Source organism: Raphanus sativus, unplaced genomic scaffold, assembly GCF_000801105.2.
Source record: "Raphanus sativus cultivar WK10039 unplaced genomic scaffold, ASM80110v3 Scaffold0099, whole genome shotgun sequence".
Classification (NCBI taxonomy): domain Eukaryota; kingdom Viridiplantae; phylum Streptophyta; class Magnoliopsida; order Brassicales; family Brassicaceae; genus Raphanus; species Raphanus sativus.
In genome coordinates, this window is record NW_026615420.1 from 42,080 (window position 1) to 67,400 (window position 25,321).

Here is a 25,321-nt window from a genome sequence, read left to right on the forward strand (position 1 = left end):
TCACCTTCGAGGAGGAGAAAAAGCTCCCTTACAAGACTCATCACAATAACACTCTTTTACATCAATTTTTTTTTTGTCAAATCTAATCCTAAGGATACAACCAGATGCAAAGAAAATACATTGGTCTCTCAGATTTTCAATTTATGAAAAAAAAAGGAAGAAAATCCTAAGCAAAAGTGGAGGGAAAGGACTACGATATGATAATAATATAGTAAATGATCACTTTACCGTCACAGATCGTCATTACCCGGAAAAAAAATTCATTGTTTCTCGATATGCGCATGTGCTTTTAGAGTAAAGCCCCCGAAAAATAGATTAAAACCTGTTTCTTTTTCGTCTTTGTCTCCACCACTTTTCACATCCAAAACTAAACCCTTGTTTGTTCCACCTTCTTGTTTCACTGTTGTGTTTCTTCGTTTTCCCCTCTACCGAATCCACAATGCGAATCTCTGAATCGGACTCGTTGATATCTCGGCATCTCTCTCTCTCGATTTTCCCGTTCTATCCATTCGTTTCTCCGTCCGATCCGGCCAGGCTTTCAAATTTTCCAGGTAAGGCCATCATCATGTGTTCGGTGTTCCGTTTCTTTTCTTCTGATTTAGAGTTTTGATTTTCTTCTTCGTATTACCTACGCTTTAATTTTTTTCATCAGTTAGAATTTTGATTTTGACAATTTGTGATTCTCTCACCGGATTTTTGGCAATTAGGTTCTGTTAATATTAGAGAGATACTATATAGATCTCTCATTAACTATCGTATATACTGATTCCTCTGTTTTAGGAATGTTAGTTAATATCTAAACTTAGTCTCCAAGACTACCTTTGTATATAATCTCCTATTGTACATTGAGTTCAATATATTAAATACAATCTTAACAGTTAATCTCTGGGAAACACAGTATGCTGGAGCGTTGAAGAAGAGGAGGGCTTTCAGTTAAATGGGTGTTGTGCAACTCTATCCAGCGAACCTGGTCTGGAGGATGGTGTAACCGAGATGAAGAACAAGAACACGGTAAATGTGGTTAAGCCGATTGATACAGAAAAGAAAACAGTGACAAACATGATGATTTCTCTGTGGAAGAGAAGGGAGATAGATCTAAGCAAGTGAGGTTGACAACATGGGTGATTGTTTTGTTGATGAGGTGAAAGCAGGGAATGCTCTTCTCTGTCTGTGGCAAATGATTACAGAAAAGAGATTGACAAACAATGGTGTGGCTGTGGAAAAAGGAAAGAAAGGGAGGCAAAAGTAGTGATGGCTTTTCTGTTAAGAAGAAGCTACTACGTGAGCTTGTGGAATTTCCTGGTGCCTAAGGAGACTCATGGAAAAGAGGACGGCCTCGGAAGCTGCAGATTAGCAGTCAGTCTGATGGTAACGAGGACAAAGTTATTTGCGTTAAGGAGAAGCAAGATCTAGGGAATGAGCAATGGGCGGAACCTAATAAGATTCTAGGAGTCAGTCAGGTTGAGATTCGGGTGGGTAGATCATACGATGAAAATGGGCCACATAATGAAGAGCTAAAAGTCAAACGTAAGCGGGGAAAGTTACCGGCTGAGAATGTCAGACTGTGAGCATGGGAGCACCCTGTTAACGTTGGAACAGAGTAACTCTATTGAGATGATTCCAGGAGGAGACCAAAGCGTAACTGTGGAGGCAGGGCTAAGAGACATGACTTTGACGGAGGCGATTGCAGGAGGGGAAGGAAGCGTGGAAGACCTCCAACACCAAAGACGAAGAAGAAACCTGGGGAGACTGATTGTAAAGCAATGAAGCCTTGTGAGAGTTCCTCAATGTCACGGGACAACAAACCCTCAAGTGATGGCGAAATGAGGATTGGAGAACAAAAGCAAAATAATGATAGGAAGACGATCTTTATTAGAATCCAAGAAAAAGCAAGCTTAGTTTGAGTTACTTCTAGCTGCTGGTTGGACAGTTGAATACAGGCCCCGTAACGGCGGGAAGACGTAGCACAACGCTGCTGTTTATGTGAATCCCCACTGGTCAGTGACCAAAGCTTATGAAGTCTATAAAGTAAATTCTAGATCAAGCAGACTCTGTTCTTGGGTTACTGCCAGAAGAGGACCTTGACCTTTTAAGGAGAAAAGCTCAGAAGAAACGGAGCGATACAGGTAAGCCAAAGGTCAAAGAACCGCAAGGACACATATACTAATGAAGATATGGTCTCGAAAGAGAAAAAGCGCAGAAGAAACGAAAAGGGTCACACAGCTTAGAAAGAAGTTTGGTTTCAGTCCGGAAAATAAAGAGGGAAGAAAAACATAATAGAAAGCTGCGGTGCTTTGTCAGCTCGCAGTTCTTTGTCGGATGCAGATTCCAACGAGAATGGGTACATTTTGTTTGAAGGGAAACGCACCATGCTGGGATGGATGATTGATTCAGCCATTGTGCCACTTAACGGGAAAGTTCACTGCGAAAACACTGAAGAAGGAATAATCACAAAAGAAGGTATATTCGATGCAACTGCTGTGATGAAGTATTCTCGGTTCTCGATTTTGAAGTTCATTCTGGAATAAGCAAAGCGAAACAGTGCTTAAAGGGTTCCATGATGTGGATTTTGGTAGTGGAGATCAAAATGATGATACATGTGCTATATGCGGGGACGCGGGAGATCTTAACTGCTGTGATGGTTGCCCGTCAACTTTCCATCAGAGCTGCCTGGGCATTAAAGTAAGTTTCCAAATATTTATTCTAAAGAAAGTTTCTTTTAATCAACGAATTTGTCTTTTGTTCCAGAATCATTTTGATAGAGTTTGAACTTTCGATTCTCTGTAAACTCAATCACTCCTTCTTATTGATTCAACGAGAACGACGATAACAATGAATACACTTTGTATCAAGAATCAATCGAGATATCGCTGGCTTAACCCAGACGATAATCTCCTCAAGTCACTGCGACTCAATCGAAAATACAAAGCTAGACTTCACGAACTACACAACAAAGTATTTAACAAACGTAACAGACATAACGGCAAACCCTCTAAACGAGATAGAGTCTTTCCAATCCTTTCAATCTTCATTTAAATCTGCCACGTCATTCTCTTCTCGCGCCTCCGCCTCAACTTCTTGAGTCTTCTTCCTCCTCACGTAACGATGCATAGGCTTATCAATACCCCCGTTTCGAAACTCAGCTTGTCCTCAAGCGCAAAGTCTGGAAACTGAGAGCGAAAGTCCCCACATAACACCCAAGCGTTCTCTGATGGTGGAAGAGATTTCCACTTAACCAGTAACTCCAAGCTCCCTTTATCGTTGTAACGCGTTTCCAACACCTCCTCCGGAAGAATCACAAGATCGTCTAGACCCGACGGTAGAGGAAGAACCTGATGATGAACTCCCAACACTGCTTTTAACTGCAAGACGTGAAAGACGGCGTGTATCTTCGCCTCTGGAGGTAAAGCCAAACGATAAGCCGCTTTGCCAATGCGTTCCAGAACCTCATACGGACCGAAGTACTTTGCAGAAAGCTTCTTGCAAACCCGACGAGCCACAGACTGTTGACAGTACGGTTGGAGCTTCAAGTACACTCGATCACCCACCTGAAACTCTACATCACGTCTGTGCTTGTCGGCGTTGTTCTTTATCAGCTGTTGAGCATGAACCAGATGTTGCTTAACATCGACAAGCAGGGCATCTCTTTCCAGTAACAACCTTTCCAAATCAGCATTGTTTGTCGAACCCAACTCATATCGTAGCAACGATGGAGGCTCGCGTCCATAGACAACTCGAAATGGAGACGTCTTGAGAGAAGTGTGATATGAGGTATTATACCACAACTCTGCCCAACATAAGAAACGAGACCATGTTCGAGGATGAGATGACGCGAAGCAACAGAGGTATGTCTCAAGGCATCTGTTTAAGACCTCTGTTTGTCCATCCGTTTGGGGATGGAAGACCGTACTGAACTTCAGAGTAGTTTCAGCTAGACAGAAAAGCTCCTTCCAGAAGGTACTGAGAAATTTTTTGTCTCGGTCTGAGACAATGGATTTTGGAAATCCATGTAAGCGAACGATCTCAGTGATGAACTTCTTGGCTACGTCGACTGCAGTAAATGGATGTTTGAGTCCAATGAAGTGTGAGTATTTGCTCAAACGATCCACTACCACAAAGATAACATTGTAACCATTTGAAGTAGGTAAACCCTCCACGAAGTCCATTGACAAATCTTCCCATATAGCCACTGGAATCGGTAGGGGATGTAGCAACCCCGCTGGACACAGTGTCGAGTACTTGTGTGTCTGACAAACATGACACGCAGATACATACTGTTGGATTGTCGTTAACATGCCTGTCCAATGAAACCATCTCTGAACTCTTTTTAGCGTTTTAAGAACTCCAGAATGTCCTCCTTGTAATCCATCATGACATTCTTTAAGAATTGTCTCAATGAAAGTGGAGTCTTTTGGTATCACTAGACGAGATTTGAACCATAATTTCTCCTCCTTCACTGTATAATCTCGCATCTCGCTGTCCCCTTCTTGAACCCTCTGTATCTGTCTCTGTATCTCATGTGAATTGCGTATCTCAGAATATAAGTCTTGTAACTGCAAAGAAGCCGACACTGTCACTGCATACAAGATACATTCTGCTGACTGCAAGGAAGCTTGTTCAATTCGAGATAACCCTTCAGCTGCTCTGTTCTGAATCCCAGTTTTGTAGAGGATGTCAAACTCGTAACCAAGCAATTTGCTTAACCACTTCTGATATTCCATGTTAACCTCTTTTTGCTCAAGTAGAAACTTCAGGCTCTTCTGATCTGTGTGCACTACAAAACGTCTCCCCAGCAGATAGTGCTTCCATTTACGGACCGCCAACACCACTGCCATCAGCTCCTTCTCGTATATTGGTTTCAGCTGTTCACGAGGAGTCAAACTATAACTGAAATAAGCCACAGGTCGACCGTCTTGCATCAATACTGCTCCCAACCCGAACCCTGAAGCATCGCATTCTACCACAAACTCACGGTTGAAGTTCGGTAATGCCAGCACTGGAGTTGAGATCATGGCTTGTTTCAACGTATCAAAAGCCAGTTGAGCCTCTTTAGACCAGTTGAATTTGTCGATCTTCAGAAGCTCATTTAAAGGACGCGCAAGAGAACCGTAAGCTTTGACGAATCTCCGGTAGTAGCCAGTTAACCCCAAGAATCCTCGTAGTTGTTTGATTGTCTTGGGAGTAGGCCAATTTCTCATTGCCTCGGTCTTAACTGTATTAGTAGCCACTCCTTCGGCTGAGATGATATGACCGAGGTATTCGACTTGACGTTGAGCGAAGAGGCACTTCTTCTTGTTTGCGAATAGTTGATGCTTCTCAAAGATTTGCATAACCAGCCTCAAGTGTGCAACATGCTCCTCAACACTCTTGCTATAGATCAACACGTCGTCGAAGAAAACAAGAACGAATTTGTTAAGATAAGGTCTGAACAGATCATTCATCAGTGACTGAAATGTGGATGGAGCATTAGTCAAGCCGAAAGGCATGACTAAAAACTCGTAATGTCCATCATGAGTTCGAAATGCTGTTTTCGGAATGTTCTTCTCTTCCATTCTTATCTGATGAAACCCCGCCGTTAAATCCATCTTGGAAAATATCGTTGCTCCATGTAATTGATCCAAGAGTTGATCAATCATTGGTATAGGAAACTTGTCAGCCACGGTTGCTTGGTTTAAGGCTCTGTAGTCAACGCAAAATCGCCAAGATTTGTCTTGCTTCTTAACCAATAACACGGGACTGGAGAAAGGGCTTCTGCTAGCTCGTATCAGACCTTTGTTCAGCATCTCTGCAACCATCTCTGACATTGCCTCTTTGTGAGCTTGAGAATATCGGTAAGGTCTGACATTGATAACATTAGTTCCTGCTTTTAAAGTGATAGCATGTTCTCTTCCTCTTATCGGTGGTAAGCCTTGAGGTTTGGCAAATATGTGCTCAAACTCGGTTAAGACCTGTAAAACCTCCGGAGAAGATACATCAGCAGGCGCTTTCTCGTGTTGCAAGTTACTGCACCAAGAATCAGTAGGAACCTCCCATTGACCGTCATCACGAGTTATTGTTTTAAGAGTTCCTGTCACTTGATGAAGGTCTGTCTCTCCGGTCAACATCACTCTCTTCCCTTCATGAATGAATGACCATTCTTGTGTAAACCAGTCTATCTCACACTTCCCCAACGACCTTAACCATTGTACTCCCAGCACCAAGTCTACTTTGCCCAGATCAAGAGCAATGCAATCGATTTTAAAAACGAGTCCCTGCATCTCCAACTTAACGTCTTTACAGACTCCTCCTGCTGGTATCGACACCTCGTTGCCAAGTAGTACACGCAGTCCAAAATCAGCAGAGATTTGGATTCCAGTGCGTGCAACGAACTCTGGAGTCACAAAGTTATGTGTGGCTCCACTGTCTATCAAGACAACCAATTTGTTGTCTGCAAGAGTTCCTCTTAGTTTGGTAGTTGTAGGAAAATCAATACCCAAATAAGCATGGAGTGATATCTCCATCATCTGTGTTGTTTGATCTCCTTGCAACTGATTTACTTCCTCAATGCCCTCTTCTTCATAGGTGTCTTGTACAACTTCAACCTCCAAATCATCAACAATAACCAAGATTTGGAGTTCTGGATTGGCACACACATGACCGCGGAACCAACTCGTCTTACATTGGAAACACAGCTTTAGCCTCTTCAACTCAGCTAATTCAGCTGGAGTCAAATGTAATCGTGGTCTCCTGGTAAGTTCTTGTGCACTTCTGGCTGCTTAGACTTATCTTCTGCAACTGGTGGCAGAATCTTTTGTTGTTGTCGGTATTGTCTAGCAGGCTGAGCATGGTACTCGTTCTGTCTAGGTTTCGCACGTTCACCCATCACTTGACAGAAGGTACTGCTTTCCATTTTGACTACAGCAGCTATATGGTTGCGTAGCCCTTTAGGTTCTTTAAGCTTGATTACTTCTTTCATCTCTTGCTTAAGAACATTATAGAATTTGCTGATCAAGTTAGGCTCATCAATTCTTTTTACTTGAGTAATCAATTCTTCAAACTCCTTGACGTACTCACGAACGGTTCCAGTCTGTCTCAAAGCACAGAGTCTGTTTCTCGGTTCATCATCAATTGACTCTGCGAATCTTTCGAGCATCCTCTGCTTGAACTGAAACCAACTCTCAAATCTTTCCTCTTCTGATTCCCACAGATACCAGTTCAGGACTTCTCCTGTTAAACTCAGAGCCACTAACTCAAGCTTTTGCTGTTCATTATACTGAGCCGCTCTGAAGTATCGTTCGACATTACGGATCCAACCATATGGCAACAATCCATCAAACTCAGGCAATTCAATCTTCTTCAACAAACTTTCTCTACTATGGAACATCTCATTACTCCTCTGATAACCTAACCTAATGAGAGATTCTCCTATTCAGATGGTGATATCGGTACCTGAGTGTCACTACGGAGTTCCGATGATCCTGTGATATCTTTGCCGTTAGGCTTTGCTGGAACTGTGTGAGACTCGATACGATCGATCGCCGCTGCGATCTTCTATAACTGAAACTCGACGGAGCTCAGTCGCGACTCTACTGCACCGAAGCGTTCCTCCGATTGACCGTTAGCTTCCGTCAGCTTCCTCCATCCTTCGTATATCACCTTCACCGTCTTCTCCGCCTCCATAGCAGACCTCTCCAAATGCTCGATTCGTCCATCCGATTCGCTAACCAGAGCCATCGCGAGTCGCTCACCGCACCAATTGATAGAGTTTGAACTTTCGATTCTCTGTAAACTCAATCACTCCTTCTTATTGATTCAACGAGAACGATGATAACGATGAATACACTTTGTATCAAGAATCAATCGAGATATCGCTGGCTTAACCCAGACGATAATCTCCTCAAGTCACTGCGACTCAATCCAAAATACATAGCTAGACTTAACGAACTACACAACAGAGTATTTAACAAACATAACAGACATAACGGCAAACCCTCTAAACGAGATAGAGTCTTTCCAATCCTTTCAATCTTCATTTAAATCTGCCACGTCATTCTCTTCTCGCGCCTCCGCCTCAACTTCTTGAGTCTTCTTCCTCCTCGCGTAATGATGCATAGGCTTATCACATTTATAGTCTGAATGATTCCTTTGATTGAATAATGGGAACAATGCGGTAAAAAAGAAGATATGATGATTGGCCATTTAAGATTTTGAATTAGCTATGTGTTATTGCAGCGAATTGATTACGTTTCTTCTATAAACTGCAGAAATTCCCATCTGGTTCTTGGTTTTGTTGCTACTGCTCATGCAAAATTCTGCGAGAAAGTTGAGGCAGCTAATCATGGCACTACAACTCTTTCTCCCTTGTTGAGGTGCTACCTATGTGAAGAAAAATGTATGAATTACACCTTAAAAGGCGTATCTATCCATCAAGTATATTTGTTTATTTGCTTCTGTTAAATTCTTAATATGGGGTTTGAGCTCAAAACAATACATTCCACACTTTTGCAGATCACCAAGCATGCATCAAGCAAGATGGCACGGTACCTGTTGAAAGTAGTACTCATCCATTTTGTGGAAAGTATTGTCAAGAGGTAGCCTTCCTTTATCTTTACTAGTATTATTTTCTTGTGGCGTAATGAAAGTCAATAGCTCTAATCTTGGTGATCAACGTAAATAGCTTTTTATTTTACAATTATATGAATATAGTAGTACAATGGACACTGAGTATTCCATTTGTTTGTTATTTTCTCTTAGTTATTCGACAGACTTCAGATACTAATTGGAGTTAAACATTCATTGCCCGAGGGCTTCTCTTGGACATTCCTCCGCTGCTTTGAGATCCCTCGTGATAATGACATATCTGAGAAGATTGCATATAATGCCAAACTGGCTGTTGCTTTTTCTGTTATGGATGAGTGCTTTTCACCTTTAGTTGGTCGCAGGAGTGGTGTCAACCTGCTTGAAAATATCGTCTACAAATTTGGGTAAAGCTCATTCGCAAAACCTGTCCTTGCATGCATGCTTTCTGTTTTGGTTCTTTATTTTTGAGATCTAACTGACTAGTAACTGTCCATATGCTACTAGATTATGTTTTGAATGTTTCTCCTATTGTTTTGTAGGTCGAACTTCCATCGGCTAAACTACAGCAATTTTCTTACTGCTGTTTTGGAGAGGGGTGATGAAATCATCGCTGTGGCATCTATCAGGTGAGTCTGTTGTATCATGAACGTTGTTGATTAATACTTCATTGTAGATTTAGGGAGTTCTTAACATTGGATAGAATGCAATACATTTTATTAGCATACAGATGATCTTTTAATGATATTTACTGGAATCTCTGTTGCTTGTTTCTCATTAAATTGATAGTATAACAAATTATGAATGAGCTTTTCCTTTCCGTGAGTGCGCATGCATGCAAGTGAATAAAATGTTTTTGCTTTTACTCAGGATCCACGGCAATCAACTGGCAGAAATGCCGTTTATAGGAACCCGCTACATGTACAGGCGTCAAGGGATGTGTCGTCGACTAATGAACGGCATTGAATCTGTAGGTTCTCCCACACATTGTCATATCCTAACTTCTTTCTTTCAATTATTCAGTTTGTCGGTTTATAAGTTCTTGTTAATTGCCTCTCAATTGTTGCATGCTATATGTTGAGCTTTTGCTAGCTGTCTGTCAATTTTACTTGTTTATATTCACTTGATTCTATGTAATCAGAGTAGACTCTTTTGTTCACAATTCTCTGAAGATCCACATTTACATGTGCTTTGTTATCAGGCGCTTGGCTAGACAAATTAGTCATACCAGCAGTGCCAGAACTGATGGATACATGGACTAAAGGCTTCGGCTTCGCGCGCCTGTTCGTGAATCAGCCAGAAAAACAATTAAGAATATTAACTTGGTGGTGTTCCCTGGTGTTGACATGCTGGAGAAGTCATTGGCTAAGGACAGCGGTATTAATTGCATTTGGCATCTGATTTGTTAATATGCTCATGTTATGTTCACTCTCATGGACTGACTAAACTTACTTCAGGTGAACTGCTGTTGAGGAGTCTGCCTGGAGATGTTGAGGAAAGTAAACCTGCGGAGGGTAAAGCTGATCAAAATTGGGCATCTGCTGATGTTGAATCTCATTGTTACCAAGTTGATAGCTGCTTGGAATCGATGGATGTAGATAATGATACAGAATCGAATCTGAAGTTGCTTAGTGGGTCCTTGGAGGAGAAAGAAGAGATTGGGATTGGGAAAACTGACAGATAAAGAGGTCGATTTCCTTCCTGTTGGTGTAGTTGATAACCAAAGAGAATCTAACTAGGGAGTTAATGATGGTTCTCATGAGGATCAAACTAATACAAGAAGACAGCAAAGTGGTGATTTAAAAAGCTTTGAAGCTGAGGGTAAAGAGGAGCTAGACGAAGAATCCGATTGTTACATACTAGAAAATTCTCAGGCACTTGGTAATGGTGGTACAGAGGAAAAGATTGGCAGTAAAGCTTTATCACTGAAGAAAGGAGTGGCTTCCATATTCACGACAACTGATTCAAGGATCATGGGGAACGTCGAGGGTGAACAAAAAGGGTACACAGGTACCACTGCCCTGTTGATCGGCTCTTCACATGGCAGGTGTGTTTGAGGTTCATTGCAGCCTTTGTTTGTATGTGCATATGATCAGAACTAACAGCACTTTTGTCAATTTTCATGACAAACGAAAAGGCGCAGGTGAAAGAAGAGTAGTTAGACTATTATGCTAATTGCAGTATTTTAGTAGTTTTATTTATGACTCAGAGCCAGAGGTCAAGTAAAACCTTGCACTTCTCAGTGCTTATTAGATTTTTTTTAAATATTGTGGTAGCGGACCAATTAATTTATTTCATGGCCATTTTGTAATATCAAACATTGAGGTGCTTCTTCATCTTACTTATCTAATACATCTTCACTCTTTGACGTCTCAGTGACGCATTTGGAAACTGTATTTATGTATTTGCTCTCTCTCAGATTTATTTTTCATTGTTACGTTTCTAAGGAGTGAAGATATGTTTGTTTCTCGATCTAAAATAATAATTTTAAGAGCACACCTATGCTTCAAAAAGGTTCTGAATATCAGCTCAACACATAATTTTGTATCACAACCCTATATAAAGTTACAATTGAATAACTCTAATATGACGTTTGAACAACTTCAAAAAAAGATTAAGCTACCTAATCATTTTCAAGATTATCATTGTTGCTATCGCACTTTATAATTGATATGAAGTTGTCGTAGCCTTATCAAGCGGCCATAAACCTGTAATAACCAAAGGAATATGCTCCTACAACCTATACTTTTTTGATGGTGTGGTTCATAACATCATATTTTTTGATGGTAAAAATCAATAACAATATAGTGAGATAGGCACGAGAAAGAACTTTTCTTTTTTAAAAAAAAAAAAAAAAAAAGAACTTTTCTTGTATAGAGTTATCGAGTTTTTAACTTAGACTAGGGATGGACCCGCCCGTAGGTGAGTTTATAATAAAACTATTTTATATTAAAATATATTTAAATTTTATAAAACATTCGAAAATTTATTTCATATTGAAATAATAAATATAATCTGTTTTTATTTTAATGTGATATTGTAACTTTTATTAAATTTTATTGATTTGAGTTGAAAATAACACTAGTATTTTTTGCTACAAAACAAAAAATTATTAAATTAGAAAATTAAGGAAAATATTGTTTGACAAAAAAAATTAAGGAAAACAGAATGATTTATATTTGTCTATATGATTTCTATTTCAATTTGATATAGTTGAACGAAATATAAGGTAAGAATGACTTATATTTTTTTATTTCTATGAGTATCAGATTTTAATATTATTAGAATAACTAATTCTTCCGATAATAGATTAATACACCCATCCCCAGGTTAAATCAATAATGTAATATGATAAAATTGTAATAAATTATATTTTAAAGTAATAGTTAAATAGTTTCAATAATGTGTTAGTATATATTATGTAACAACAAATGATATTTTATAATATATGTTTGTTTTTGTTTGTATTAGATTTTCAATTTATAATGAAATTGTCTATAATTTTAGTGTTTTACTAATTATGTTTTGTAAGTTATTTTAGCATTTATTGAGCTGTCTATAAAAAAAAATATTTGTCAGAAATTTTTATTTATGCTATTTGAATATATTATTATAGATTAATAGTGTTATAAATGAATAAGTATTAAAATTCTAGCAGATTTTTTTTGACAACAATTCTAGCAGAATTATACTTGAGTTTTATAACCTATCATATTAAATAATTTACTTTAAATAAGTTAGAAAGAACCAAAAGAAATTTAACTAAAATAAGATTAATGTACCGTAACAATTAATAATCTGGAAACTAAAATTAACCAAACTGCATACAAATGTAAATGTTTTCTATTTCATTGTTTTCATTAACGTGTTTTAGAACATGTTGTGTATGAGCTTTTTTTCTCCCAAATTAGAATTATATTAAGGGCCCGAAGCCCAATAAATATAAGGTCGAAACCCAGAAGATACAAGCTCAAGGCCCGACAAAAACTTACAACTAAAAGCCCAACACCAAGGGGCAAATATGACAAAGTAATGGGCTTACGGCCAATTAATCTTTTTGTCTACCTATTGAGGATCAGGTTGATGTAAAAGAGCTACTAATAAGAGTGTATGTAAGACTAGCGATTTCAATCACAATGTAAAATTAATATCTTTGTGCTGTATGTATCATGTGGCAACAGAAGTTTCAAGCTTTTTGATTTGCCATTAATAAATGAATACATGTGATAAAAAAGGGGCATGAACAAAGAGTATGTACTTACTGACATATGCCTTTATATAAGTTTCAGAACAAAAAAAAACACTGAGTCTAGTTTATTTCATCAGTGACTAGAAAGAGTTAAAAGACAAAAAAGACAAGAAAAGGAATCTGAATGTAAGAAAGCATGGGAAAAATCATTGGTTTGGATTAGCTCTGTTTCTTTCCAGTGACACCAGCAATAACCTGCAAAAAAAGCAAATTGGACCTAAGTAAATACCTGACGGAAATATTGTTTTGGCTAATGCATAATCAAGCAATAAACAATGGGTTAACTAACAAGTCGATCTTATGCCCAATCCTTGCTTTTGAAACCAACAAAACGTGATCGTCCATGAAGGAAAGAATATACATTTCGAGAGAGACATACATAAACCAAACAAATCACAAAACATGGAAATAATGTTATGTTACAACACACAACAAACACAATTTAACCATCCAACTAAGAAGCTGCTAAAAAGAAAATTTCAGAGAGATATATACTGTACACATACATGGGTAAGTGGAGGGGCTTTAACTTGTTTGGAAGCCTCAAGAGAATCTAAGAGAGGCCTCACTACATCTGGCAGAAAGAGTCCTTACAAAACAAACAAGATGAGAAGATGTAAATGACACTTCTGCTAACAGAACATGTTCAAAACAAACTTTTTGAACAAGAGAAACTGATGTTTTGCTTTAAACGAAGTTGAGGAATTAGTTCCTAATCTTATAACAAATCACAAATGAAATGTTAGCTAAGAACAAGTCTCTACAAATGAAACAAATGTGACATTAAACTCTCTTTTTTTGGTACATGGAAGAAAAGATTTTATAGCTGCTAAGAATTGAACATATGCAGATGCTTTTACATGAAAGATCTTAACATTTGATTTCTTTAAGATAATCTCAAACTAGAAAACACACAATATTAACAAAAAATTCCTTGCAACAATTTACAATTCTCTCATTTAACCAAATCCATAAGCTGCTGCAGCATTACAAAGTAAATCTTAAAACTCATTTCAAGAAGAGTGATATTTAAAAAAAAAAACTTTCCAGGTCTCTCTTCTTCTCTTCACTTTGAACTAGAAAGATAGAATCTGCATCCATCCAACAGTCCATCCCAGGAGCAAACCAGCACCAACTAGACTCATCCCCAATGCTAAACCAAACAGACCATTCGGTTTACCTCTTTTGCTTCTTCTCTTTCTCCCCTCTTCTCTTGCTTGCGAATTGCTCCAAGGTGGCTGCTCCTTGCTTTTCTCAATCTTCTTGTTCTTGATTTGGAGGTATAGCGCTTCAAGCTGAAGCAGTTGCATCAACTGCTTATACCCGAAAAGCTCTGACGCTTTCTCTTGAACAAGAGATTCACCAAGTCCTCTTTCTCCGCGCAAGCTTCTTTAGCCATGTTTCAGCTTCCCTAGCTCTAGTCTGAGAACACGCCTCAGCGCTTCTAATAACTCAGACTTGCTCAAATAAGACTCAGAGATAATATCTTACCAAGGAAAGGAAAGGAATTATATTGTATAAAGTTAATTACCAAGGAAAGCAAAGGAATTATATTGTATAAAGTTAATTACCAAGAAAATCTAGTAATTATATTGTATAAAGTTAATTAGCCGAAACAAGGAAAGGAAGAGTCATGGAGTTTTCCCTTTTTCCTTGTAGAAAATTAGAAATTTCTATTTTTCAAAAACCTAGCTTGGACAGGGTGCTCAGCTCGTATATATAGAATATTGAAAGTTTACCTTTTCAAAAACATTTGTATGACTGTCTTGATCAATCTGACACGAGATACAATGCTGGAAAGATGTCGCTCGAGTGTAGAATTGCTACCGCACGATGTTGTAGAGCTCATACTAGAGAGACTTCCGGTCAAGTCTCTACTGAGATTAAGGTCTGTATCAAAGACGTGGAAATTGACAATCCAGACCCAACGTTTCCAGGAAAGACAGTTGAGCCATCGTAGGCGATCACGAGATCCGGATATACTTTTCGTTCACTATGCACATAATGATGGGTGCCTGCCTACAGATGCTCGAAGATTTATGTTTGGATCATCAATAGCTTATACGGTCTGTTTCCCTACTTCATGCACGTCGGTCTGCCAAAATACATGTGACGGTCTAATATGCTTCTACACCAAGTACGTCCCCAGTGTCTGTGTCGTGGTGGTGAATCCCGCCACTAGGTGGCATCAAAGTTTACCTCTTGCCAGAATTCAACAGCTCTGCATCGTCAGGGATGCAAAAAAATCGCATAGCTCATATCATAAGCTTGGATTCGGTAAAGACAAACTAAGGGGTACATACAAGCCAGTTTTTTTATATAATTCATCTGAATTTGGCCTAGACAACGTTACTACTTGTGAAGTTTTCGACTTTAGCATGAACACTTGGAGGTACGTTCACCCTGCTTCTCCTTATCGAATAATTGTTCGCCATGCTCCTCTGTACGTAGATGGGTCCCTTTATTGGTTAACTGACTGTGAAGAAACCAAAGTATTATCTTTCGATCTTCACACTGAAACTTTCCAAGTTATCTGTAAAGCTCCCTTTTCCCATGTACATGATCCTTTCAGATTCACCATGTGCATCCTCGATAACTGCTTGAGTGTATCCGAGAGTAACTGGCCCACCCAAGATATATGGTTGTTAGATTCTTCAGGCGGTAACATCAATACGTGGAAGAAAATGTTTACTATAGATATCAGTAAACCTCTTCGTTGGTGTGGAGGAACCGGAAGCTCACTCTTGACGATAGCAGTTTTAGAGAAGAACAAGTTATTAATTCGTGGTCGTTGTCATCGTATGAGACCACTGGTGATACATGATCTCCATACCAAATCTTATGAGTTAGTATTCACAGATAACAAGCCCTTTGTTTCTGTTTGTCACTTCGAAAGTTTGTTTTCTGCTTTATCAAACTAGTTTTCTCTTTCTTTTCTTTTTTACCGACTTACCGATGAACCATTGGAATTAATTAATATCTTATGCACTTTAATGTGACCTTGAACTTGTCTACTTTGTCTTCTTACTATATATTCAGCGTTACTTTATAAAGTTTCCACATTCATGATAACATGGAACTTGGATCCCTTGTATACTGTTACTATATAAAATACTCTGCTTCCTAATGCTTTAGTTTATATGATTTCCAACTATATATGAACCTCCTGTGTGTAACCGTTTTACCTGATACTAGGTAGTGATCCGCGCCCTGCGCGGAATGAGATAATTATAAAAATATTCAAATTACAAAGTTGTGATTACGTATATTATAATTTAATTTAAGATTATGTTTATTACTCCCTCTGTACCATTTTAAGTGATGTTTAAGGTTTTTACACAAGGATTAAGAAAATACAAATTTCTATGCAATTTATCTTGGTTACATAAAATTGCATTAAATAAAATCAGTCTAACCAATAAAAAAACATGTAGTATTATGTAATTGATTGCAAATTTCAATTGACATTAAATTTTATCTAGAAATGTGAGAACATCACTTATTATGAAATAAAATAAAAATGCTTAAACATCACTTAAAATGGTACAGAGGGAGTATAATTTGGCTATATATGTTTAAATTACATATTTGTGATCATGTATACTATAATTTAGTTTAACATTATATTACATTTTACAGATTGGAATTTTTTTAATATTTTGACAATTTGAGTTGAAAATATATTTTTCTAATTAGTGTAGTGGCAAAGATAACTTATTTAGGCCTAATATTAAATGACTGAAAGCTTATCTCATTTTTATTAAGTCTTGAAAACAAACCAAGCTCATTTGTCTTAACTTTAAAAAAATTGATGAAAAATAAGTGAAAGGAGATTATGATGAATTTTTTTATTAATAATGTTACAATGTTTTTGTTAATTTGTAATATTTTTATCTATTTAAAAAAATGCACTTAAATCAGCGTTTTTAAACTTGACTTAGATCTGCAGACGAACGGTACACCCGGTGATCCGATATATAATAGCGGAAATGTAATCCGATCCAATCTGATTTAAATTGTAATTTTTAAAAATTTAAAAATTTAATTTTAATGTTTTCATTGGATATTTAAATATTAACTAATTTTAATCTTATTGTATTTTTATTATATGTCGTAACTCTAACTTGTTACAAAAAATACTTAATTATATTTTTATATATTATATGAAATGAAAAAAAAATTAAAACTTTACTATATTTTCTAAACATGATTTTTTTATTTTTTAATATTGATATATATTATTATATATTAAAATTACCCAATAACTAAAAATAGCCTGGTTAATGTATGAGTCAGTTTTTAAAACATTGATTAAAACATATTTGTATTTATATTTTCTTGTAATATACATTTATATTAATTTCACCTAAATGATATGTGATTTTATATACTAATTGGAGATAGGTATTAAAATTATTAGGATATTTTCATAGATATTAATATATGTAGATACACTTTTAGAAATTTAGAAATATTATAGAGTATAATATTTTAAAAATATTCTATCTAAAATAAAGTTGGGTCCAAAATTTTGCTTATATTTTATTAGTATTGATATTATAATAATGATATTTATTTGTTGAAATGGTTATGGATTAGCTAATTAGTTGTTAACAGTTATTTGGTACCATTTAAAACTTGTTATTCATCGATGTCTATATGAATAATTATAGATATTATAGTTTCTATATTTGCTACCAGTAGATTATTGTATTTTACCATATAATGCTAGAATATATTGAGATTTGTAATCAGTGATATATGTTATAGCTAAAATTCTCTGTGAAGTTAATTTAGGATATAAATACTGAAGCTCGATTTGGTAGTTTTATATATTTGGTGAGATATTTTAATATTTTAATTGTTTGTGGTTAAACCGATTTTTTTAGTTCTTATAATCAATGAGATTTTTACCATTATATTCTGTAATTTAATAGTATTCAGTAAATATATTGATTTAACGCCGAGATATATATCCATAGAAACATTACTTTGTTTTTTTTTTGACAAAAAAACATTACTTTGTTGACCTTAAGTTTTGTAGTTTATTTTTTTAAAAGTGTTTGGTATAGTTATATTCTATACTTTATAATCAAAACTATAAACCGATATAATTAAAAGTCTAAACCAATATAAAACTTAAATATATCATAATCAAAAGTATAAAACATAAAATATATCAAAATCAAAAGTTTCGTTAAAGCTAGCAATTCGAAAATCTTGGATGATAGAAAGGTTATTTTTTGTACCAAGTAATTCATTCTTTGAAGAGATAACTATTATAAGGGTTCGAAATAATGTTTGTATATGTTTTAGAGAAAAAAATAAAAAATGTTTAAAGAAGACAACATGAACTTGACTATTCGTTTGTATTATAGTGAGTGCACTAACGTTTATATAATGAAAGTTCACATAATGTATAGTTTCTATGATAATATCAATAAATGATATAAGTGATGGAATGTCCGATGACATATTCATGTAAATAGTCTAATAATAAAAGAATTGTTAAAATAAAGATGTGAGAATGCCTGATATGCTGACACCTAAGTATAATGGCAATTTTATTATTAATTTACACAATTAAGGTTTGTTTTTAAAAATGCTCCTTGTTTAATATATAAGGGATATGCTTCGCTTCGCTGCAGTATCATATTATGTGAATCTTAGAATTATTGTGTGGTTGCATGATTTTGACATATTTTTTTTCCAACTGTTGATGCAAGTACCAGCTTGATAGCCATATTTTCCTTACATATTATTCTTATCACGATCGCTCTCCGTTCTCAAGGCTTCGTAGCTCTTCACAAAGTCCTCCTTTTTCCACGGGAACATCCATGACAATTGTGGCTTGCGGTTAGGTGGTGCCATTCACGTAAATATATTGTTTTGTATTAATATCCCGAAGCTTTCTAGCAAGGTAATATTTTGTTTATACATTCTCAGGAACTCGGCAAGCCTTTGATCAAGATTAGCTTCCTTTAAAATGGAAACATAGGTACATTGCATCATCTCTCTGCCAAATCTACCTGCTTAGTATATGTTGGGTTGACCAGCGCTTTGTGCTTTTCTTGACTTTAATTTTTCGTCTTTTGGCCAAATTTATCTACTAGTTGTGCAGGACCTTTGGTCAAAGTGTTCATCTATATGTCGAAAGCAAGTCCATTTTAGTTTTCACACAACTGAACCCGTAAAAACAAAATAAACTTAAATCGAGATTGTTCCCTGAGAAAACGTCAAAGACTTCTTCCCAGTAGAATCTTTGTTGATGAACCATGTTGGTTGCATTATATTCAGATTTTGTCTCTTTATAACTAGAATTTGTGTATCTATTAGGCTCATAGTTAAACTGCTATGCAATTCTGTCTTTATTGCGGTACTTCATTTAGCTATGACTAGTATTTTTATAATAGTGTGTCGCACATATACAAATGATCAGGAGGGATTCGATGCTACTGGATGGCTAAGATCGGACTCTCATTCGTCTGTGTACAAAATTAGGCTCGAAAGGATGTCCCAACATCGTTTACGCTGAAAATCTACTAGCAAACAAATGAGGAAAAATCTACCAACACAGAAACAATGCAGATAGTCGGATAGCTTTTTTATGTTGAGATAACCAAATGTTCGTCCTCTAAAACTAGAGCCAATCTTCCTCAGCCATGCAAGTGCTCGAAGTTGAATCATAAGCTGAGAAGAATACAGCAAACTCCAAGCTCAAGAGAGGAAACAAAGACGATGACTTGAGCAAAAAGAGAGAGTGAGAGATAATATCTTACCAAGAACTCTTCTTCTTCGACCCCGAGTAAAAACCCATATACCACCACTTCACAAACTTCTTCAGACCCGTCTCAAGATCAACCTGACCAATCTCACTCAGCGCCAACGTGATATTCGCATGAGTGAACTCAACATCCACATTCCTCGGGCAAAGGCACGACCTTTTTCTTAGCTTTCATATTCAACAGCTACTCCAATATCTTCACATACAGATATAATCAATTGGGGGTTTTCAGTTACCGAATGAGATTGTGTAACAAAAGTAAGATTTTTTTGATTCCAAAATGACAAAACGATGCAATTGTAGCAAAATTTGAAGCCAATTAATAAGCCAATTAATCTTTTTGTCTACCTATTGAGGATCAGGTTGATGTAAAAGAGCTACTAATAAGAGTGTATGTAAGACTAGCGATTTCAATCACAATGTAAAATTAATATCTTTGTGCTGTATGTATCATGTGGCAATAGAAGTTTCAAGCTTTTTGATTTGCCATTAATAAATGAATACTTTTTTTTGAAACACATACTTCTATTAATAAACTTCAACCAGAGTTAGGTGATACAATAAATGGCTCTCTCATCTGTCAAACACTGTTTTGCCAAACCATCAGCTTCACTATTACTCTCTCTAGAGATCCAGCGAAAAGAGATGGAATTGAAGAAATCAGCAAGAGAAAAGATGTCGGCTGTTATGCCGTAGAGCTCTGAAGCAATTGACACTGCGTTCACTGCTTGCACAAGTAGAGTTGAGTCTGATTCACAGCAGATGTTGGTGAATCCTAATTGTTTGCAGCTCCATATTGCTTCACGGAGTGCCAGTCCCTCGGCAATCAGAGGAGAAACCACATAGGGCGTTGTCGTTGAGAATGAACGGGTTCTTGCGTTGTCTGTGATCGTCCAGCCGAGTCCCGCTGTTAGACAATCTGACTTCCACGCAGCTTCTGATCGGACTATGATGCATTGATCCGGTAGTGGCGCCTGTCTCTTGTTCCTTTGAGGCTTCTTCTGTTGTTTCATTTGGGAGATCTCCCATTCACGCGCTGCAGCAACTGCTTTGGTTACAATGTCAGCCGGGGTTAACCATCTATCATTGAAGATAGCATTATTTCTCGCTATCCATATCTGCCAAAGAATCCAGGGCGCAAGACTGCACTGCGTTACTCCAGTTGGGGGGAGATTGATTCGCGCACAAATGTTTGTCCAGGTAGTCTCCAAATCTATAGGTCCTCTGACTTCAACGTTTGGCATTAGAGGGGCTTCTGTCCACACTTTCTGCACAAAACTGCACTCAAAGAACAGATGATTTATAGATTCAGGCATACCGCAAGCTTTACACTTCCCGTTTGTTGCAACGTTCCTTATCAGTAACTGTTCCCCCACCGGTAGTGCTCCATGGAAAACCTTCCATATAAGGAGCTTGATCTTTGGACTCGTCTGTAGCTTCCAGACACATTTCCTCCAGTTGGTTTCTTGGATTTGTCCCTCCACTACTAACGGTTTGTTCATCATGGCTGCATTGTACCCTGTTTTGACAGAGTACTCTCCATTTGGAGTTAAAAAAAGGGGGATGAACAAAGAGTATGTACTTACTGACATATGCCTTTATATAAGTTTCAGAACAAAAAAAAACACTGAGTCTAGTTTATTTCATCAGTGACTAGAAAGAGTTAAAAGACAAAAAAGACAAGAAAAGGAATCTGAATGTAAGAAAGCATGGGAAAAATCATTGGTTTGGATTAGCTCTGTTTCTTTCCAGTGACACCAGCAATAACCTGCAAAAAAAGCAAATTGGACCTAAGTAAATACCCGAAGAATATTGTTTTGCCAATGCATAATCAAGTCATAAACAATGGGATAACTAACAAGTCGATCTTTATGTCCAATTCTTGCCTTTTGAAATCAACAAAACGTGATCGTCCATGAAGGAAAGCATAGGAAGTTTCAGAGAGTCAATACATAAACTAAACAAATCACAAGGGATAAGCAGCAAAGTGAGGAGAAGCAAACTCATGGAGATAATGTTATGTTACAACACACAACAATTTAACCATCCATATAAGAAGCTGATAAAAGACAATTTCAGAGAGAGAGAGAGAGATATACACATACATGGGTAAGAGGAGGCACTTTAACTTGTTTGGAAGCCTCAAGAGAATCGAGAATAGGCCTCACAACAGCTGGCAGGCAGAAAGAGTCCTTACAAAACAAACAAACAAACGAAGATGAGAAGAGAAACGTGAGAAGATGTAAATGACACTTTTGGCTAAAAGAACATGACAGTCAGTATTCAAAGTAAAGACATTTGCCTTCTGATCCTCTAAAAACCAACCAGCACCACCGATCAAGCAAGAGGCGGCGACAAACAGGCTCCTGCGCCACGAACATCCTCAGCTTCCCCATCACCGCCATCTCTTCCGATTAGCTCGTCGTCGTCGATTTGTCTCTCTGCATTGCAAGTCTTTTGATTTGATTCCGGACTATCCATTTTCTCACTGTGTTGGATTTTAAAAGCATCCTCTCCAATCGGGCCCGGACGATCCACGTAGTATTAAGTGAACATGAAAATGAAAATTTACTTCTACCTTTCCTTTTACCGAGCGGTAAAAAATGATCAATATGGAGATGCACCTTCTTTTTGGGTTCAGTTAGGAGATGCACTTACATGCATGCATGAAAGATCTTTTCATATGATGATGTCTTTGAGATATTATAAACACACAATATTTAACAAAATTCTTACAACAAATTACATTCTCTCATTTAACCAAATCCATAAGCTGCAGCATTACAATACAAGTAAATCTTAAAAAACTCATTTCAAGAAGAGTTACATTTTTCAAAGAAAAAAAAACAAAACTTTCCAGGTCTCTCTCTATTCTCCTCTTCGCTTTGAACTACAAAGATAGCAACTACATCCATCCAACAGTCCATCCCAGGAGCAAATCTTCTTGAATGTGATGACCCAACAGAAGAGGAATATTCAGAGGCATGAAACCTGGAGAAGATGGTTGGTTCTGTGGACGAACAACAGGAGGAGGAGAAGAGACAGTATCTTCTTGAACCTGTTTCGTTGATGATGAAGAAGAGTGGGAAGAGGTTGTTAGCTTGGGAGCTCTTTTAGCGTCTTCTTGGACAAAGTAACGGTTAGCTGTTCTTTGCCACACTGCTCTTGCTTCTCCTGCTGCCATCATTTCACACCATAACTCTGTTATATAAGATAACAAATAAACAAGAATCAATTAATGATCAATGTGACTCATAAATCAGGCAGATTAGATAACATTTGATTACCATTCATAGAAGACAATGAATCATAATCAAAGTTGGAATCTTTATTACAAGACAACAAGATCCATCACCAAAACTTTTTGAACAATAGAATCTGATGTTTTGCTTTAAAGGAAGTTGAAGTATTAGTTCCTAATCTTAATAACCAATCAGAGGCATATTGATTCTTGTCAACATTATTTAACTTACCAACCAAACAATCACTCTCTGCAGTTTAGAATCAAATCCTCTAATAAATTAACTAAACACAGAAAGAAAAGAACATCAAACTCTATGATGATCTAAGTTGTCGGAACCATATTCATCACACTAAAAACTGAAAACTTATCATTGAAAAAACAATTATTTGCAGAATTTCACTGAGAAAAATAAAACTAACCAGAAGAAAAGAAAAGAGTAACAGCGAATAGAGAAGGCACTCTCGTAAAGACAGTAACCAAAAACAAAGAAGATATAGGCTTTTTTATATAAAAAAATTCAACTGTTAGAGGTGGTTTTTGTTTGCTTCTGATTAAGAGCTTTTTTGAATCCTTGCAGTTTTCGTTTTCTTTCTGTGTTTGAGCACGCAAGCTTCCGCTAAACGACGCTGTTTTAAGACCCATAGTTTCGTGTCAGAATCTTAGGGTTCCACAGATTTGCCCATAATCTACTACATAATACAATCGCGGGCAGGTTGTTTATGAAAGTCATCAGAAATTTCATAATCTTATTAAACTGTATTAAGGTCAACTCAAGACTCATTGACACTGCTTCATAGCCTTATACATAGGTGCATGTATGTGTATACACACCAAAATATTGACGTACACATATAGTACAACTGTACAAGTCACCAAACTATTTCTCCGATTTGAGCAACACATGTAGTAGGTGTTATTGAAAATTAGAATTTGAATTTGAATCAAGTAGTGGAATTTAAGTATGCAATTACTTTGATGGAAAATATATCCACTCTCGATATCCTTCAAAATATTGATAAAAAAGGTAGGAATTGTTTTAGTTAAAAAATACACTGAATTCTATTAAAATCCATCATAACTGAATTCTAACAACATCTAAAAAAATTTCTCCATTTCTAAAAGTTACATATTCTAGAAAAAAAATTGTTTCAAAAAGATCTATTTTTTATATTTTCAATACATATTTTATTATCTAATTGCAAACTTCAAAAAACGTAATTGCCTTTATTGAATTTTTATTGGCTGAAAATTATGGAAAAAAAACTAAACACAGAATGCAATTTAGTATTTTATTAAAATTAAAAAATAGAGGGAGTATTGAATAACAGGGGTTTTCAATTGATTTACATTCTTATCCACCCGGCCCTGTCTCATTTGGGTTTGTGTGTTTAATGTGAATGATCGATCACGCAGCAGGTAAGTGAATCTTGATTATAGTAACCACGTAAATGATCACGTTTTGCGAAACACGAAAGAGCGGATCACATTTAAAGAAATGATTTTTCTTGTAAAAATTTTGTCAGAGTAGGTTAAAACTAAACAATTTGCATCAGTCAAAAGATTATAAAAGATGAAAAGCAACGCATTAATGTGTTTCACGTTTCGAGTATGTAAAAGACCAATCGGTCAAAATCCAAATCAATCATCATGTTTCAGTCTAAGTAAGATTGAGTTTTAGACAAGCTAAGGCGTGCACGAACTTTGATGATGACTCGACCAAATAAAGAATTGAGTCCGCCCAAAACACCGACCAAGAGACTTGATCCCTTCTTACTCTTTTCCTTTTGTAACACACTCTAAAACAACTCAAAAGCTCGAAACAACATCATCGTGTAATGCCATTAAACCCAATACGACCCTACTAATACACTCTTCTAATGATTATAAATCATGCAACTCACCTAATCTTAAGAACTCGTATGTATAATTATACAGTAATCAAAATCATTACCAGTTTAAACCGAAAGAAAGTAGCTTGAAGATGAAGAAGGAGCTCTGTAGTTCCATATCCCTCACATGTCACAGCATGTTGGAGAATCCTGCATGGTAATGAATAAAGCATTTACTGATCCAAAACCAAAGAGAATAAACTACTTAAAGAGTATCTCTCCCCTTTTTTAAGCTCTTTTAAGAGTAACCCGTGTGTTGCCTTCAGTCTCACGCTGGGGTCGAGTAAACAAGTCACGCCTTCCCAACACCTTATAATCACTAGTGTCTCTGTTTCCAGCTCTACGAAATCATAAATCAAAATCATAAATCTCTTTGCTAAGTATATATATATATTATATTTCCTTATTACTATTGACTTCGAACACTATAAAAACTACTTGCATTAATCGGTACCTTTCATTCTCATAAGTCATATCTCCCTGCCTCTTCTTTTCCCATAAAAGATGACCAGTTCCTCTGTCTCCTCCTTGCTCCGTCTTAGCTTTTGTTTGTTCATTCTTCAAGTAATGAACATTAGCAGGTGTAATGCTGCAACTAG

At 36.7% G+C, this 25,321-nt stretch overlaps 3 protein-coding genes and 1 pseudogene across 4 annotated transcripts; 2 read left to right on the top strand and 2 right to left on the bottom strand.

Annotated features, from left to right (window-relative positions):
* The first annotated feature begins 160 nt into the window (after positions 1-160).
* Positions 161-10,919, top strand: LOC130501109 (increased DNA methylation 1-like). 2 transcript variants are annotated; one of them, XM_056996001.1, is made up of 10 exons: positions 161-551; positions 879-2,460; positions 2,577-2,682; positions 8,244-8,371; positions 8,488-8,570; positions 8,734-8,963; positions 9,099-9,185; positions 9,427-9,526; positions 9,758-9,933; positions 10,014-10,919. In XM_056996001.1, exons 2-9 carry the CDS (start codon positions 2,370-2,372, stop codon positions 9,767-9,769), a joined length of 837 nt encoding a protein of 278 aa, XP_056851981.1. In that variant the 5' UTR covers positions 161-551; positions 879-2,369; the 3' UTR covers positions 9,770-9,933; positions 10,014-10,919. The 2 variants fall into 2 exon arrangements, with proteins under 2 accessions (XP_056851981.1, XP_056851980.1); XM_056996000.1 differs by having other exon boundaries at positions 162-551; positions 899-2,460.
* A 2,694-nt stretch (positions 10,920-13,613) lies between these two features.
* On the bottom strand, positions 13,614-14,558 carry LOC130501108 (uncharacterized; annotated as a pseudogene).
* An 11-nt stretch (positions 14,559-14,569) lies between these two features.
* LOC108851095 (F-box protein At1g11270-like) lies at positions 14,570-15,786 on the top strand. The gene has a single exon (XM_056995998.1). The coding sequence runs from the start codon at positions 14,596-14,598 to the stop codon at positions 15,724-15,726; it is 1,131 nt and encodes a 376-aa protein (XP_056851978.1). The 5' UTR covers positions 14,570-14,595; the 3' UTR covers positions 15,727-15,786.
* A 5,376-nt stretch (positions 15,787-21,162) lies between these two features.
* Positions 21,163-25,196, bottom strand: LOC108851097 (uncharacterized). The gene is given in 5 exon segments (XM_018624518.2): positions 21,163-21,357; positions 21,695-22,790; positions 24,785-25,006; positions 25,008-25,062; positions 25,177-25,196. Coding segments are annotated over 3 exon segments (186 nt in total). The 3' UTR covers positions 21,163-21,357; positions 21,695-22,790; positions 24,785-24,895.
* Positions 25,197-25,321: the final 125 nt, after the last annotated feature.